The following is a 14,391-nucleotide window of genomic DNA, read 5'->3' as shown; positions in this document are numbered from 1 at the left end:
GTGATTTACATTAGTCTTTCTTCTTTGGAGCCTTTATTTGATAGCTTGCATGATGTACTGTATACCGTGATATTAAGGTTACCACTATATTTTTTTTAACGGTTATCATACCGTGCAAATTTTATACCGTCCCATCCCTAGTTCTGTAACTCCTATGTGAAAGGTCAGAGAAAAACAATTAGGACCTTGCTTGTACTCCCTATGTTGCAGATCCTGAAACATGTCACTAATTATATACGGAAATACACACATTTTTTGTACATGGTGCAGTAACAACAATAATGCTCAAAAAGGAAGGGGGCTGTGAACTATATTCGATATTATCCGATTGCTTGGGATGACAATGTTTTTATTTTTATTTTTTTAAATCGTTACTTTCCCATCTTGTTTTGTGGTATGTGATGGTAGCACTTTCACATTGTGGCCTTGGTCAAAGAAACAAAAAAGCTTTATCATCCAATCGGTGTCACCTGTCACTGTTTCCAAGTGACTTCTATGTGCTGTCTTGATGTGGATAAGTTTTAAAATGACAACATTTTGGTGAACGACAAATGTTTCTAAAAATACCCTGTTACATTTGTACAAAAATGCTCCGAGCCTCGTACACATTTGTAAAATGTACCAATGCTAATTTGAATCCCAGTGCACCACTACCATCTTATTCTGCTAGAAAAATGTTATTATTACTAATGTGATTAAATATAGTCATATGTTTTGGCTATAACTGTATTTAATTTATTTTTTAAGAATTGTTTTTTTTTTTTCTTCTTTGATTTCCATAAAATATGGCAAACATGTTTGTTCTGTTTTTTTCTTCAGATTTTAATAATGCTATTTAATTTAAAAAATGAATTTAACTAACTGTGACTTTCTTTTTCTTATTTATTTATACTCATTAAACACTGTTTTTCATAAAAAAAAGTCATTGTTGTAGAATTTTGCAGAAAACACTTCTCGTTGCAGATTTTAGGAAATTTTACCGCAGATTTCCGTGGGGACTTATATATATATAAAATGGTTTGGATAAATTAAGATCTAATAAACTCCTCCTGTAATCACCAATATTTCAAAAGGGACTTGGAGTGAGTGGATTAAAATTTTGCATGAACATTTGCAGATATACAGCACAGTAGTTAGTCCGTATAGGTATACTGATAACTGAAACTGAGGCTTATTTTTTTGTTTACTTTGCTCATTCTTTTTTGTTAACTCACCTTTTTCTGCTTAATCAATGCTCTGGGAGCGACACACGGTGGCATTTAGTGCACAAGTCTTCCTCAGTGCCTGGATTACCCTAAATGGGGTGTCAACCAATGCAAAGACTGTGGCATGACGGATCGAGTTTTACCCTATTTGCAAAAGATGGAGGGGAGTTGGATGTGGCAATTTGGTTGTGAAACCCACATTTAGCATTCAGACAGTGCAGGCTTCTGGAGGTGGTTTCATGGTCTGAAGCATGTTTAGTAGGCACAGTTGTGGTCCACTCATACCATTGCATGACTGAGTGACATCATGTGAATAACTAGACATTCTAGCAGACCAAAGTGAAGGGTCTTTTTACAGAAAATGACAGTGGTAGGGTGCACTGTGAAGAATTAATCAGTGCCATTGTTCTGCATGAGCACTATAAATAAAATGTAGTATTAAATCTGTGGGCTTTAGCAGATCAAACATGAACCTTTACGTTTTAGATCCTGTGAACACAGAGTGGATGGTGAGTACACAGAACTGCAAATGCAAGTCAAAAAGGAAGTTAGAAAGGCCAAGAGAGAAATAGAAATGAACATTGCTAAGGGAGCTAAAACCAATTCCAAAATGTTTTTCCAATATTACAACAGCAAGAGAACATTCAAAGAGGAGATTAAATGTTTAAGAGATACAAATGGCAAAATCGTAGAGGAAGAAAAAAAAATAGCAAATATGTTAAATGATTACTTTTCACAAGTTTTTACAAAGGAAGATACTGACAACATGCCCCACATGTCATCCAGTTCCTATCCAGTTTTAAATAACTTTAGCATAACTGAGGCAGAAGTGTTAAAGGGACTAGGAGCTCTTAAAATAAACAAATCCCCTGGGCCGGATGAGATCCTCCCAGTAGTACTCAAAGAAATGAAAGAAGTAATTTACAAACCGCTAACCAAGATCATGCAGCAGTCTCTTGACACAGGGGTGGTACCGACAGACTGGAAAATTGCAAACGTAATACCGATCCACAAAAAGGGAAACAAAACTGAACCAGGTAACTACAGACCAGTAAGCCTGACTTCTATTATATGCAAACTTATGGAAACTATAATAAGAGCCAAAATGGAAAATTACCTATATGGTAACAGAGTACTGGGAGACAGTCAACATGGTTTTAGGAAAGGGAGATCGTGCCTAACTAACTTGCTTGATTTTTTTGAGGATGCAACATCGATAATGGATAATTGCAAAGCATATGACATGGTTTATTTAGATTTCCAGAAAGCTTTTGACAAAGTCCCGCACAAAAGATTAATTCTCAAACTGAACGCAGTTGGGATTCAAGGAAACACATGTACATGGATTAGGGAGTGGTTAACATGTAGAAAACAGAAAGTACTGATTAGAGGAAAAACCTCAGAATGGAGTGTGGTAACCAGCGGTGTACCACAGGGATCAGTATTAGGTCCTCTGCTATTCCTAATCTACATTAATGATTTAGATTCTGGTATAGTAAGCAAACTTGTTAAATTTGCAGACGACACAAAAGTAGGAGGAGTGGCAAACACTGTTGCAGCAGCAAAGGTCATTCAAAATGATCTAGACAAGATTCAGAACTGGGCAGATACATGGCAAATGACATTTAATAGAGAAAAGTGTAAGGTACTGCACGCAGGAAATAAAAATGTACATTATAAATATCATATGGGAGATATTGAAATTGGAGAAGGAATCTATGAAAAAGACCTAGGAGTTTTTGTTGACTCAGAAATGTCTTCATCTAGGCAATGTGGGGAAGCTATAAAAAAGGCTAACAAGATACTCGGATACATTGTGAAAAGTGTTGAATTTAAATCAAGGGAAGTAATGTTAAAACTGTACAATGCACTTGTAAGACCTCATCTTGAATATTGTGTGCAGTTCTGGTCACCTCGCTATAAAAAAGATATTGCTGCTCTAGAAAGAGTGCAAAGAAGAGCGACCAGAATTATTCCGGGCTTAAAAGGCATGTCATATGCAGACAGGCTAAAAGAATTGAATCTGTTCAGTCTTGAACAAAGAAGACTACGTGGCGACCTAATTCAAGCATTCAAAATTCTAAAAGGTATTGACAGTGTGGACGCAAGGGACTTTTTCAGCCTGAAAAAAGAAACAAGGACCAGGGGTCACAAATGGAGTTTAGAAAAAGGGGCATTCAGAACAGAAAATAGGAGACACTTTTTTACACAGAGAATTGTGAGGGTCTGGAATCAACTCCCCAGTAATGTTGTTGAAGCTGACACCCTGGGATCCTTCAAGAAGCTGCTTGATGAGATTTTGGGATCAATAAGCTACTAACAACCAAACGAGCAAGATGGGCCGAATGGCCTCCTCTCGTTTGTAAACTTTCTTATGTTCTTATGTTCTGACTGTTTCTTCCTTTGTGTTCTAGGTAATGGACTTGCTTCATGATATGGGACCGGACACTGTGGTGATCACCAGTTCGGACCTGCCGTCCTCTTTAGGAGAAAAATACCTGATTGCACTGGGAAGCCACAAGAAAGGTAAGAAGTACTTTTATGACCTGTGTATGAGATGTTAAAATTAAAAGTGCTTTCAGTATATACAGATGTGCTTCTTATTTCAAAGCATGTCCTGGGGGAATTAATGACTCCTTCTATGTTTGAAAACATGGAGTAATGGATAGGGACTACATTTTATGGAAAAAACTATTCCAATTGCTTGAATGCAGTGGGCTCCACGGAAAATATCTCCAGTGCCAAAGTTGGGACAAGGACAAGTTACAGGTCAGTTGTGGAAACTCAAAGAAAACAAATAGCAAAGTCAGTACCACTGCCCACTCAGTACTAGAGCCCGTACCAGTGACCTGGTCATGACCAAAATAGGTACCAGTCACCATTATTGGTATCAAGGTTGGTACCAGAATTGGTACCAATGATCTGGTGCTGTTCACCACCAAGACCGTTACCAGTGCTCCATTCCTGTGCACTCTGTGTGCACAACAGTTTTCTGCACCAATCAGCTTACTATCTTTTCTTGTGCACACATTGCATGGCTGAACTGTTTTTTCAACCTTTTACTGAGCCTGGGTTTCACCTTTGTACTGTTTACAAGAGAAACATTCTGGCAGAGGATAAGCATGACAGGTGCATCCACTGCCTGAGAAGGGAGCATGCAGAGGGAGCTGTTAAAGACTGCATCTCTTTTTCTAAGAGGTCACTAGAAAGCAAGCTGGCCCGCTGTTCTATGGACTGTTTTGCATCTGTGACACTGGCACAACATTCAGACTCTCTCCATTTGTCCCCTGCACTGCGGTCGAGAGTCCCCACTCCCTGTTACACCAGGAGCTAGGAAGCAACCCTCTGAGGGTAGGAGCAGGACTAAGAGCCTGCGCTCCTCTAGATGTAACCTACTACCCTATGGTAACCCTATCTATACTTGGTTGGGATCCACTAAACTGACCTACTTCTGGGCTCCCAGAGTCCCTGCTTTCTCATGGAGACTCCTGCCTTGTCACACAGACTTGGCTGGGCAATGCCTTCACGAGCGCCCTCTTTTAGTGGAAGGGTTTCGTGTAGTTCCTGTAGAGCAGACGTGCTCCTTATGGATGTCAACAAAGCAAACTTTCCCTCAGCGGGGTCTGTGTGTCAATGGCCGTGTAGTAGCCCCGAGCTATAGCGCAGCAGGTTTTTGCACTTCGTGCAGCTTTCCTAGGAACATCTCCCAGCCAACGAGGTGCTCCAGATTCAGCGATGCGTTACCTGTTGCATGTCGCAGCTGCTTTCCCAAAGGCATACACACACTCCACGAACCAGTGACAGGGGTCTTGATAGCTTAGATCTGACAAAATTGTTAGACCTAATTTGCAATATCTTGTGTTTTGTGGAATTAGCAACTGCATTTCTTTGCACTGTACTGCTTCTGTTGTGTTGATGATACAGAAAGACCCTCCTACTTCTGAAGTTGTCATGTCGACATTATTGAAGCTGCTCATGCTTGGAGAGGCACTTGAAACATGTGGCCAAAATACGCTATGATGTAGCTTCATTATTTTTTTCTCAAGTGATATTTGAGGCCAGTGACCAGAGGCTCAAAGGAAGCACGTGTTTTTTTTTTTTTTTTTTTTTTACAGTTCCTGTTTGCAACCTTGTACCTTGAACTGCCTTGAGTTTGGTTGAACTGGTGATGGACAGAACTGAGTTCAGCTAATTTTCGATTGATCTGCTTATGTAAAATAAAGTTTGGGCTTATTTTTTATAATTTTATATTTGATTTAATTTTATTTGTCTATTGTCCCCTTTTATATTATATTATATATATATTTATATTTTGTTTATAATAAATCACATATAATTGACAATTGTATTCATAATTTATCTGATTTTTCTACATTTGAAAAAAAAATCTGATTCTTTTTTTCTTCTCTTTCCCACCCCTCTAAACCTTTCAGGATATCCCTTTTTTTCTCCCATCAAAAATATATAAGTAAAAATTTGATTGTAATTGTTGGTTTCATTTTATTTTTGTGTCCTCATCCATAAAAAAAATAAAAATAATAATAATTATATATACAGTACATTGCAAAAGTATTCAGACCCCTGACCAATTCTCTCATATTACTGAATTACAAATGGTAAATTAAAATTTTGTTTTGTTCAATATTTTATTTTAAAACACTTAAACTCAAAATCAATTATTGTAAGGTGACATTAGTTTTATGTTGGGAAATATTTTTAAGAAAAATAAAAATTTGAAATATCTTGCTTCAAGTATTCAACTCCCACACATTAATATTTGGTAGAGCCACCTTTCACTACAATAACAGGTTTAAGTCTTTTGGGTAAGTATGTACCAGCTTTGCACACAGTGTCGGAGTGATTTTGCCACATTCTTCAAAATACTTCAAAATGCTGCCACCACCATTCTTCACTGTAGGGATGGTGTGTCTTGAGGCATGGGCACACATAGCGCTTTGAGTTTTGGCCAAAATGCTCTATCTTGGTCTCAACTGACCACAAAACCTTTTCCCACATCGCAGCTGGGTCACTCTCATGCTTTCTGGCAAACTCCAGACGTACTTTCAGATGGTACTTTTTGAGTAACGGCTTCTTTCTTGCCACCCTCCCATACAGGCCAGTGTTATGCAGAGCTCTTGATATGGTTGACTGGTTACTATGACCATTACTCGACCATTACTCGACTCCCAGCCACTGAACTCTGTAGCTCCTTCAAAGTAATTGTTGGTCTCTCTGTGACTTCTCTCACAAGTCTCCTTCTTGTTTGAGCGCTGAGTTTTGAGGGACGGCCTTTTCTTGGCAGTGCCTGGGTGGTGTGATGCAGCTTCCACTTCCTGATTATTGATCCAACTGTGCTCACTGGGATATCCAAACATTTGGATATTATTTTGTACCCTTTCCCTAATCTATGCATTTGTATTACTTTATCTCTAACTTCTGTAGAATGCTCTTTGATCTTCATTTTCCTTCAGATTCACAGCCTTACCAATGATCCTTCAACAGTGGGGTTTTTATCCCGAAAATGTGACAGCAACTTTAATGGTTCACAGGTGGAGGCCAATGGTAAAGTAATTGTGTCCTCATTAGGGCAATTTCTTTCATCGGTGCAAACTGGGAGTTTCCACAGCACAGGGGTTGAATACTTATGCAAGCAAGATATTTCAGTTTTTTATTTTTCTTAAAAATATTTCCCAACATAAAACCAATGTCACTTTACAGTAATTGATTCTGAGTTTCAATGTTTTAAAATAAAATATCAAACGGAACGAAATTTCAATGTACCATTTCTAATTCGGTAATATGAGAGAATTGGTCAGCGGTCTGAATACTTTTGCAAGGCACTGTATATATATATATATATATATATATATATATATATATATATATATATATATATATATATATATATATATTTTTTTTTTTTGACTATGATAGGATATTTGTCTCATGAGTTTTTGGCATGATTTTTTGACCATTCTTCAATGCAAAATTGTTCCAGTTCATTCAAATTCTGAGGACCACTCTTGTGCACAACTCATACTAAAGATTCTCGGTCAGATTTAGATCGGGACTTTGACTAGGCATTTCAGAACCTTGATTTTATATTTTTTTTAACCATTCTGAAGTAGATTTTGATGCGTGCTTTGGATCGTTGTTGTGTTATAATGTCCAGTTACACTTTAAAGCAAGTTTTGTAGTGGTGGGTTTCAGATGATTGACCAATAACTTTTGGTATGCTATGGAATCCATTTTACCATGTATTGGAACTAAATTTCCTGTTCCATTAGAAGAAAAACAGCCCCATAGAAGGATATTACTGCCTCCATGATTGACAGTACACTAGAAGGATATTAATGCCTCCGGATTGACTTAAGAAAACATAAGAACATAAGAAAGTTTACAAACGAGAGGAGGCCATTCGGCCCATCTTGCTCGTTTGGTTGTTAGTAGCTTATTGATCCCAAAATCTCATCAAGCAGCTTCTTGAAGGATCCCAGGGTGTCAGCTTCAACAACATTACTGGGGAGTTGATTCCAGACCCTCACAATTCTCTGTGTAAAAAAGTGTCTCCTATTTTCTGTTCTGAATGCCCCTTTTTCTAAACTCCATTTGTGACCCCTGGTCCTTGTTTCTTTTTTCAGGCTGAAAAAGTCCCTTGGGTCGACACTGTCAATACCTTTTAGAATTTTGAATGCTTGAATTAGGTCGCCACGTAGTCTTCTTTGTTCAAGACTGAACAGATTCAATTCTTTTAGCCTGTCTGCATATGACATGCCTTTTAAGCCCGGAATAATTCTGGTTGCTCTTCTTTGCACTCTTTCTAGAGCAGCAATATCTTTTTTATAGCGAGGTGACCAGAACTGCACACAATATTCAAGATGAGGTCTTACAAGTGCATTGTACAGTTTTAACATTACTTCCCTTGATTTAAATTCAACACTTTTCACAATGTATCCGAGCATCTTGTTAGCCTTTTTTATAGCTTCCCCACATTGTCTAGATGAAGACATTTCTGAGTCAACAAAAACTCCTAGGTCTTTTTCATAGATTCCTTCTCCAATTTCAATATCTCCCATATGATATTTATAATGTACATTTTTATTTCCTGCGTGCAGTACCTTACACTTTTCTCTATTAAATGTCATTTGCCATGTGTCTGCCCAGTTCTGAATCTTGTCTAGATCATTTTGAATGACCTTTGCTGCTGCAACAGTGTTTGCCACTCCTCCTATTTTTGTGTCGTCTGCAAATTTAACAAGTTTGCTTACTATACCAGAATCTAAATCATTAATGTAGATTAGGAATAGCAGAGGACCTAATACTGATCCCTGTGGTACACCGCTGGTTACCACACTCCATTCTGAGGTTTTTCCTCTAATCAGTACTTTCTGTTTTCTACATGTTAACCACTCCCTAATCCATGTACATGTGTTTCCTTGAATCCCAACTGCGTTCAGTTTGAGAATTAATCTTTTGTGCGGGACTTTGTCAAAAGCTTTCTGGAAATCTAAATAAACCATGTCATATGCTTTGCAATTATCCATTATTGATGTTGCATCCTCAAAAAAATCAAGCAAGTTAGTTAGGCACGATCTCCCTTTCCTAAAACCATGTTGACTGTCTCCCAGTACCCTGTTACCATATAGGTAATTTTCTATTTTGGATCTTATTATAGTTTCCATAAGTTTGCATATAATAGAAGTCAGGCTTACTGGTCTGTAGTTACCTGGTTCAGTTTTGTTTCCCTTTTTGTGGATCGGTATTACGTTTGCAATTTTCCAGTCTGTCGGTACCACCCCTGTGTCAAGAGACTGCTGCATGATCTTGGTTAGCGGTTTGTAAATTACTTCTTTCATTTCTTTGAGTACTACTGGGAGGATCTCATCCGGCCCAGGGGATTTGTTTATTTTAAGAGCTCCTAGTCCCTTTAACACTTCTGCCTCAGTTATGCTAAAGTTATTTAAAACTGGATAGGAACTGGATGACATGTGGGGCATGTTGTCAGTATCTTCCTTTGTAAAAACTTGTGAAAAGTAATCATTTAACATATTTGCTATTTTTTTTTCTTCCTCTACGATTTTGCCATTTGTATCTCTTAAACATTTAATCTCCTCTTTGAATGTTCTCTTGCTGTTGTAATATTGGAAAAACATTTTGGAATTGGTTTTAGCTCCCTTAGCAATGTTCATTTCTATTTCTCTCTTGGCCTTTCTAACTTCCTTTTTGACTTGCGTTTGCAGTTCCGTGTACTCTTTCTGCGTACTTTCTTTTTGGTCCTTTTTTAATGCTCTGTAAAGTGCCTTTTTTCGCTGAATATTTTTTTTTAATTGATCTATTAAACCATTTTGGCAATTTAGTTTTACATTTAGATTTGTCTACTTTAGGGATGTAATTGTTTTGCGCCTCTAGTACTACATTTTTGAAGAACAACCATCCTTCTTCTGTGGGTGTTTTCTCTATTTTACTCCAATCTACTTCTGTTAGTCTCTGTTTCATGCCTTCATAGTTTGCTTTTCTAAAATTGTAAACCTTAGCTTTAGTCTTTACTTTTGGGGATTTAAAAAACACTTCAAATGAGACCATGTTATGGTCTGAGTTTGCCAGTGGTTCTCTGACCTCTGTTTTAGTTATTCTATCTTCGTTATTTGAAAAGACTAAATCAAGGCATGCCTCCCCTCTAGTGGGTGCCTTGACAAATTGTGTTAGGAAGCAGTCATTTGTCATTTCCACCATTTCTATTTCATCCTTCGCGCTACCCACCGGGTTTTCCCATTTTATTTGGGGGAAGTTGAAATCCCCCATTAGTATGGCTTCTCCTTTGCTAAACACATTTCTAATGTCATTGTATAACAGATTATTGTGCTCACCGTCTGAATCTGGCGGTCTATAGCATGCTCCTATTATTATGCCTTTTGAATTTTTGTCTGTTATTCTGACCCATATTGATTCGGTTTTATTTTCTTTGTCCAGGTTTAACACCTGGGCTTCAAGACTGTTTCTTATGTATAGCGCTACCCCTCCTCCTCTTCTGTCCTGCCTGTCTTTCCTATACAGTGTATACCCACAAATATTATATTCGTCCCCATCACTCTCAGATAACCACGTTTCTGTAACACCTATCACATCATAGTTACCTGTTAGTGCAGTAGCTTCAAGTTCTAGAATTTTGTTTCTGATACTTCTAGCATTTAGATAAATACATTTAATGGTTGTCTTACCTGAGTTGTTGTTCTTGTTTTGATGCGGTCTCCCTTCTGTTTTTTTGTTGATTTCTCCCCCCTTCCTTTCTAGTTTAAATGCTTCCGAACCTGCTCGAGGATCTTTTCTCCGAGTAGACTAGTTCCCTTGTTATTTAAATGCAGTCCATCCCGTCTATACAGATAGTCCTCATTGTAGAATGTGGTCCAATGATCAAGATAGGTGAAGCCTTCCCGTGTGCACCACGTCTTCAGCCATTCGTTTTGATTAATTATTTCCAGCTGTCCATATGGTCCTTTGCAAGGTGCGGGTAGTATACCAGAAAATACCACAGTTTTGGTTTTCTCTTTTAATTTCCTTCCTAGCTCTCTGAATTTATTTTGCAGGGATTTTGGTCTGTCTCTTCCAATGTTGTTTGTACCGATGTGGACGACTACTACCGGGTCGTCTCCTGTTCGTTCTAGGAGCCTGTCCACGTTTTCAGTGATGTGCTTGACCGAGGCTCCCGGAAGGCAGCACACTGTTGTAGTAAGGGGGTCCAAACTGCGAACTGAACTTGCTGTGTTTCTCAATATGGAGTCCCCAACAATCATGACCTCCCTTCTTTTTGCTGTCTGGTCACCACTGTCAATAGGGTCCTGGATGTTGTTCCTTTCATTCTCTTGTTGTTGGTTCTGCTCATCAAAATTCTGAAGTGACTCAAATCTGTTGGTTGTTTTGATTTCTGGTGGTTGTGTTTGACGAAGTTTCTTTTTTTCCCTGCTTCTGCCTACCTGAACCCAGCTGTTCTGACCTTCTATCTCCCTGGTGGCTTTCAGTCTGTTAGGGGTGATGCAGACTTCCATGAATTGTGGGTGTGCCAGTTCCTCAAGATCCTGTTGCTGTCTCACTTCTTCCAGCTCCATTTCTAGCATACTTACTAGTTTATGCAAATCCTGGATCGCGCGGCACTTTACGCACACTTGGTTTAGCTCCGCTGGGTTTTCTCGGATTTCCCACATCAAGCAGGTGTCACAGATTACTGGCTTGAAGACCATGTTGAGGTTTTTTTTTTTGAAGTTTAGTTTCTTCTGCAGCTGTCAACCTGCTTTCAAACTGCTTCGAAACTGCTCTGTACTTTTCCACGCCTGTACTTCTCCCACTCGCTGTCGCTGGGAAGACTGCCTCGTTTAACTGCGTTGTTCTGCTGTGCTGTCGGCTCCTCCCCTCGCCCGTGTCTCAAAACGGCGCTGAATTTGAATCAGCTGCTCCGAGTTTCAGCTTGTTTGTTATCAGAAAAACACACGCGGCTGTGTTTCCCCAATGTCCCCTGTTTTCTGATTAAAGCAATTCAAGATGCAATTTCTCCTTTCTGCTTCGAAACTGCTCTGTACTTTTCCACGCCTGTACTTCTCCCACTCGCTGTCGCTTCCACTCGCTGTCGCTGGGAAGACTGCCTCGTTTAACTGCGTTGTTCTGCTGTGCTGTCGGCTCCTCCCCTCGCCCGTGTCTCAAAACGGCGCTGAATTTGAATCAGCTGCTCCGAGTTTCAGCTTGTTTGTTTGGTATGCCTCACCAGATTTTCAGCATGACCAAATACCTCGATTTTTATTTCATCACACCACAAAACCTTTGGTCAGAACTCATATCCATCATTCAAATATCATTTTGCTAACTTTAAGCGACTGTCCTTGTGATATTTTCCTAAGAGTGGCTTTTTCCTTGGCAATTTTTGCATATAGCCTGTTGTTTATTACATTCCGCAGTGGCCTTGTGCCCCACGTGAAGCTGGTGGCTTGTGTCGCCCCTTCACAGGGATCAAGCAACTTGAGTCAGCTGACTTTTAAAAATTAAGTTTCATTTTTGTAAATGATATTCTTATTTTCTGAACTGTAATTGGGTTATTACTGTTTTCTATGGTTGGTCTTGAATACGTTCAGACTGTTTGGGTCTGCCAGAAGCTATACAGGTAGGCCTCCCTGTCTACTGCTTCTTGCGGTAATGCGAACAGAGTAGACCTGTAAGTCACCTGCTCCATTCCCGACCCAGTACCATACCGAACAGGGACCGTACCGGTACTGTCTTGTTTCAAACTTGGTACCACCCGGTTCCATCCTGGTACCATGCCGTTCCAACTTTGTTTTGACCACTACCATCCCTGGTCCACTACCACAGGACTTGGTTTGAGTCTTGACCCACCCTGTTACAGTTTTACAGTGCTGTACACTGCATCCGCCGTGTTACTTTACTGTACAGCAGTGTTGCTGCTGAGCAGACGAGGCACGCGGTGCTGAACGTTCATGCAGCATTTCTGCATGTTTTGTGCGCATTCTTCAAGAGTACACTGTAGAAACGTCTCTCCTGCTCCACAGAGTGCTCAACGCCCCTCATTCCTGCACAGTGCTCTCCCCTATCACTCTTATAGAGAGGTGGCTGTGTTCTTACCCCATGGCTCTGTACCAAGGGAGAGCCATGCACTTGGGAATGGAGAAGCTCTGGGCAGCAGTTTCCCATGGCACTGCCTGCCCCTTCAGTCTCCTTGGGGTCCCAGGGGGCTACGAGTGCAAATTGACAGAAGGAGGTGGGAGAATAGGAGCTGCCATTCTCATCTCAGGATGTGGAGTCAAATAGCCTGCGATGAAGCTCTCCATGTAACAGCAGAGCTTATGCCATTGATGAAGAGGGCCACTGTAGTCTTGCAGGTGCCCTGGTCTATAGAAGCACCTCTCCCCTGCCCTTGCCTCCCCCCCCCCCCCCGTGTATCCGGATTCTCTTTTAGATCCAGTTGTGCTGGGGTCACCTGGCTACAGCATCCACCAGTGGCTTCCATTGCTGGTACAGGCGCCTAAGTTACCACTCTTGTCCAAGGATACTATCTGCCCCAGCAAGCAGTGTCGGGTCTCAAGCGTGCCTATTCAGCTAGTACATTCAGTACATGGCTGGACAACTTTAACAGCATTCTGTTAGCCTACCAGTCACATTGCTGTTTTCCCTTTCTGACAACTACCAACCTGTTCCATCTCTGAATGGCAGGTGGTGATTAGAAGCATGGCTGCAAGGGAGACCGTGTCTAACTAACCTGCTTGATTTTTTTGAGGATGCAACATCGATAATGGATAATTGCAAAGGATATGACATAGTTTATTTAGATTTCCAGAAAGTTTTTGACAAAGTCCCGCATAAAAGATTAATTCTCAAACTGAACGCAGTAGGAATTCAAGGAAACACATGTACATGGATTAGGGAGTGGTTAACAACATGTAAAAAAACAGAAAGTACTGATTAGAGGAGAAACCTCAGAAAGGAGTGTGGTAACCAGTGGAGTATCACAGGGATCAGTATTCTATTCCTAATCTTTATTAATGATTTAGATTCTGGTATAGTAAGCAAACTTGTTAAATTTGCAGACGACACAAAAATAGGAGGAGTGGCAAACACTGTTGCAGCAGCAAAGGTCATTCAAAATGATCTAGACAAGATTCAGAACTGGGCAGACACATGGCAAATGACATTTAATAGAGAAAAGTGTAAGGTACTGCACGCAGGAAATAAAAATGTACATTATAAATATCATATGGGAGATACTGAAATTGGAGAAGGAATCTATGAAAAAGACCTAGGAGTTTTTGTTGACTTAGAAATGTCAATTTAGACAATGTGGGGAACCTATAAAAAAGGCTAACAAGATGCTTGGATATATTATGAATAGTGTTGAATTTAAATCAAGGAAAGTAATGTTAACACTGTACAATGCTTTAGTAAGACCTCATCTTGAATATTGTGTTCAGTTCTGGTAACCACGCTACAAAAAGGATATTGCTGCTCTAGAAAGAGTGCAAAGAAGAGCGACCAGAATTATTCCGGCCCTAAAAGGCATGTCATATGCAGACAGGCTAAAAGAATTGAATCTGTTCAGTCTTGAACAAAGAAGACTACGTGGCGACCAAATTCAAGCATTCAAAATTCTAAAAGGTATTGACAATGTCGACCCAAGGGACTTTTTCAACTT

At 39.7% G+C, this 14,391-nt stretch overlaps 1 protein-coding gene across 2 annotated transcripts in view; it reads left to right on the top strand.

The window, feature by feature from the left end:
- Positions 1-14,391, top strand: part of LOC121328102 (pyridoxal kinase-like) — a 145,924-nt gene that overhangs the window by 101,714 nt on the left and 29,819 nt on the right. For both annotated transcript variants that reach the window (XM_041272591.1, XM_041272590.1), the window contains one exon: positions 3,620-3,731. In XM_041272591.1, coding sequence (XP_041128525.1) covers positions 3,620-3,731 — 112 coding nt within the window. The remainder of the gene's footprint in view (positions 1-3,619; positions 3,732-14,391) is intronic.

The sequence above is a fragment of the Polyodon spathula genome, chromosome 15, assembly GCF_017654505.1.
Source record: "Polyodon spathula isolate WHYD16114869_AA chromosome 15, ASM1765450v1, whole genome shotgun sequence".
In the NCBI taxonomy this organism is placed as follows: domain Eukaryota; kingdom Metazoa; phylum Chordata; class Actinopteri; order Acipenseriformes; family Polyodontidae; genus Polyodon; species Polyodon spathula.
Note: the sequence above shows the minus strand (reverse complement) of the source record. Positions and strands in the feature narration are given on the sequence as shown.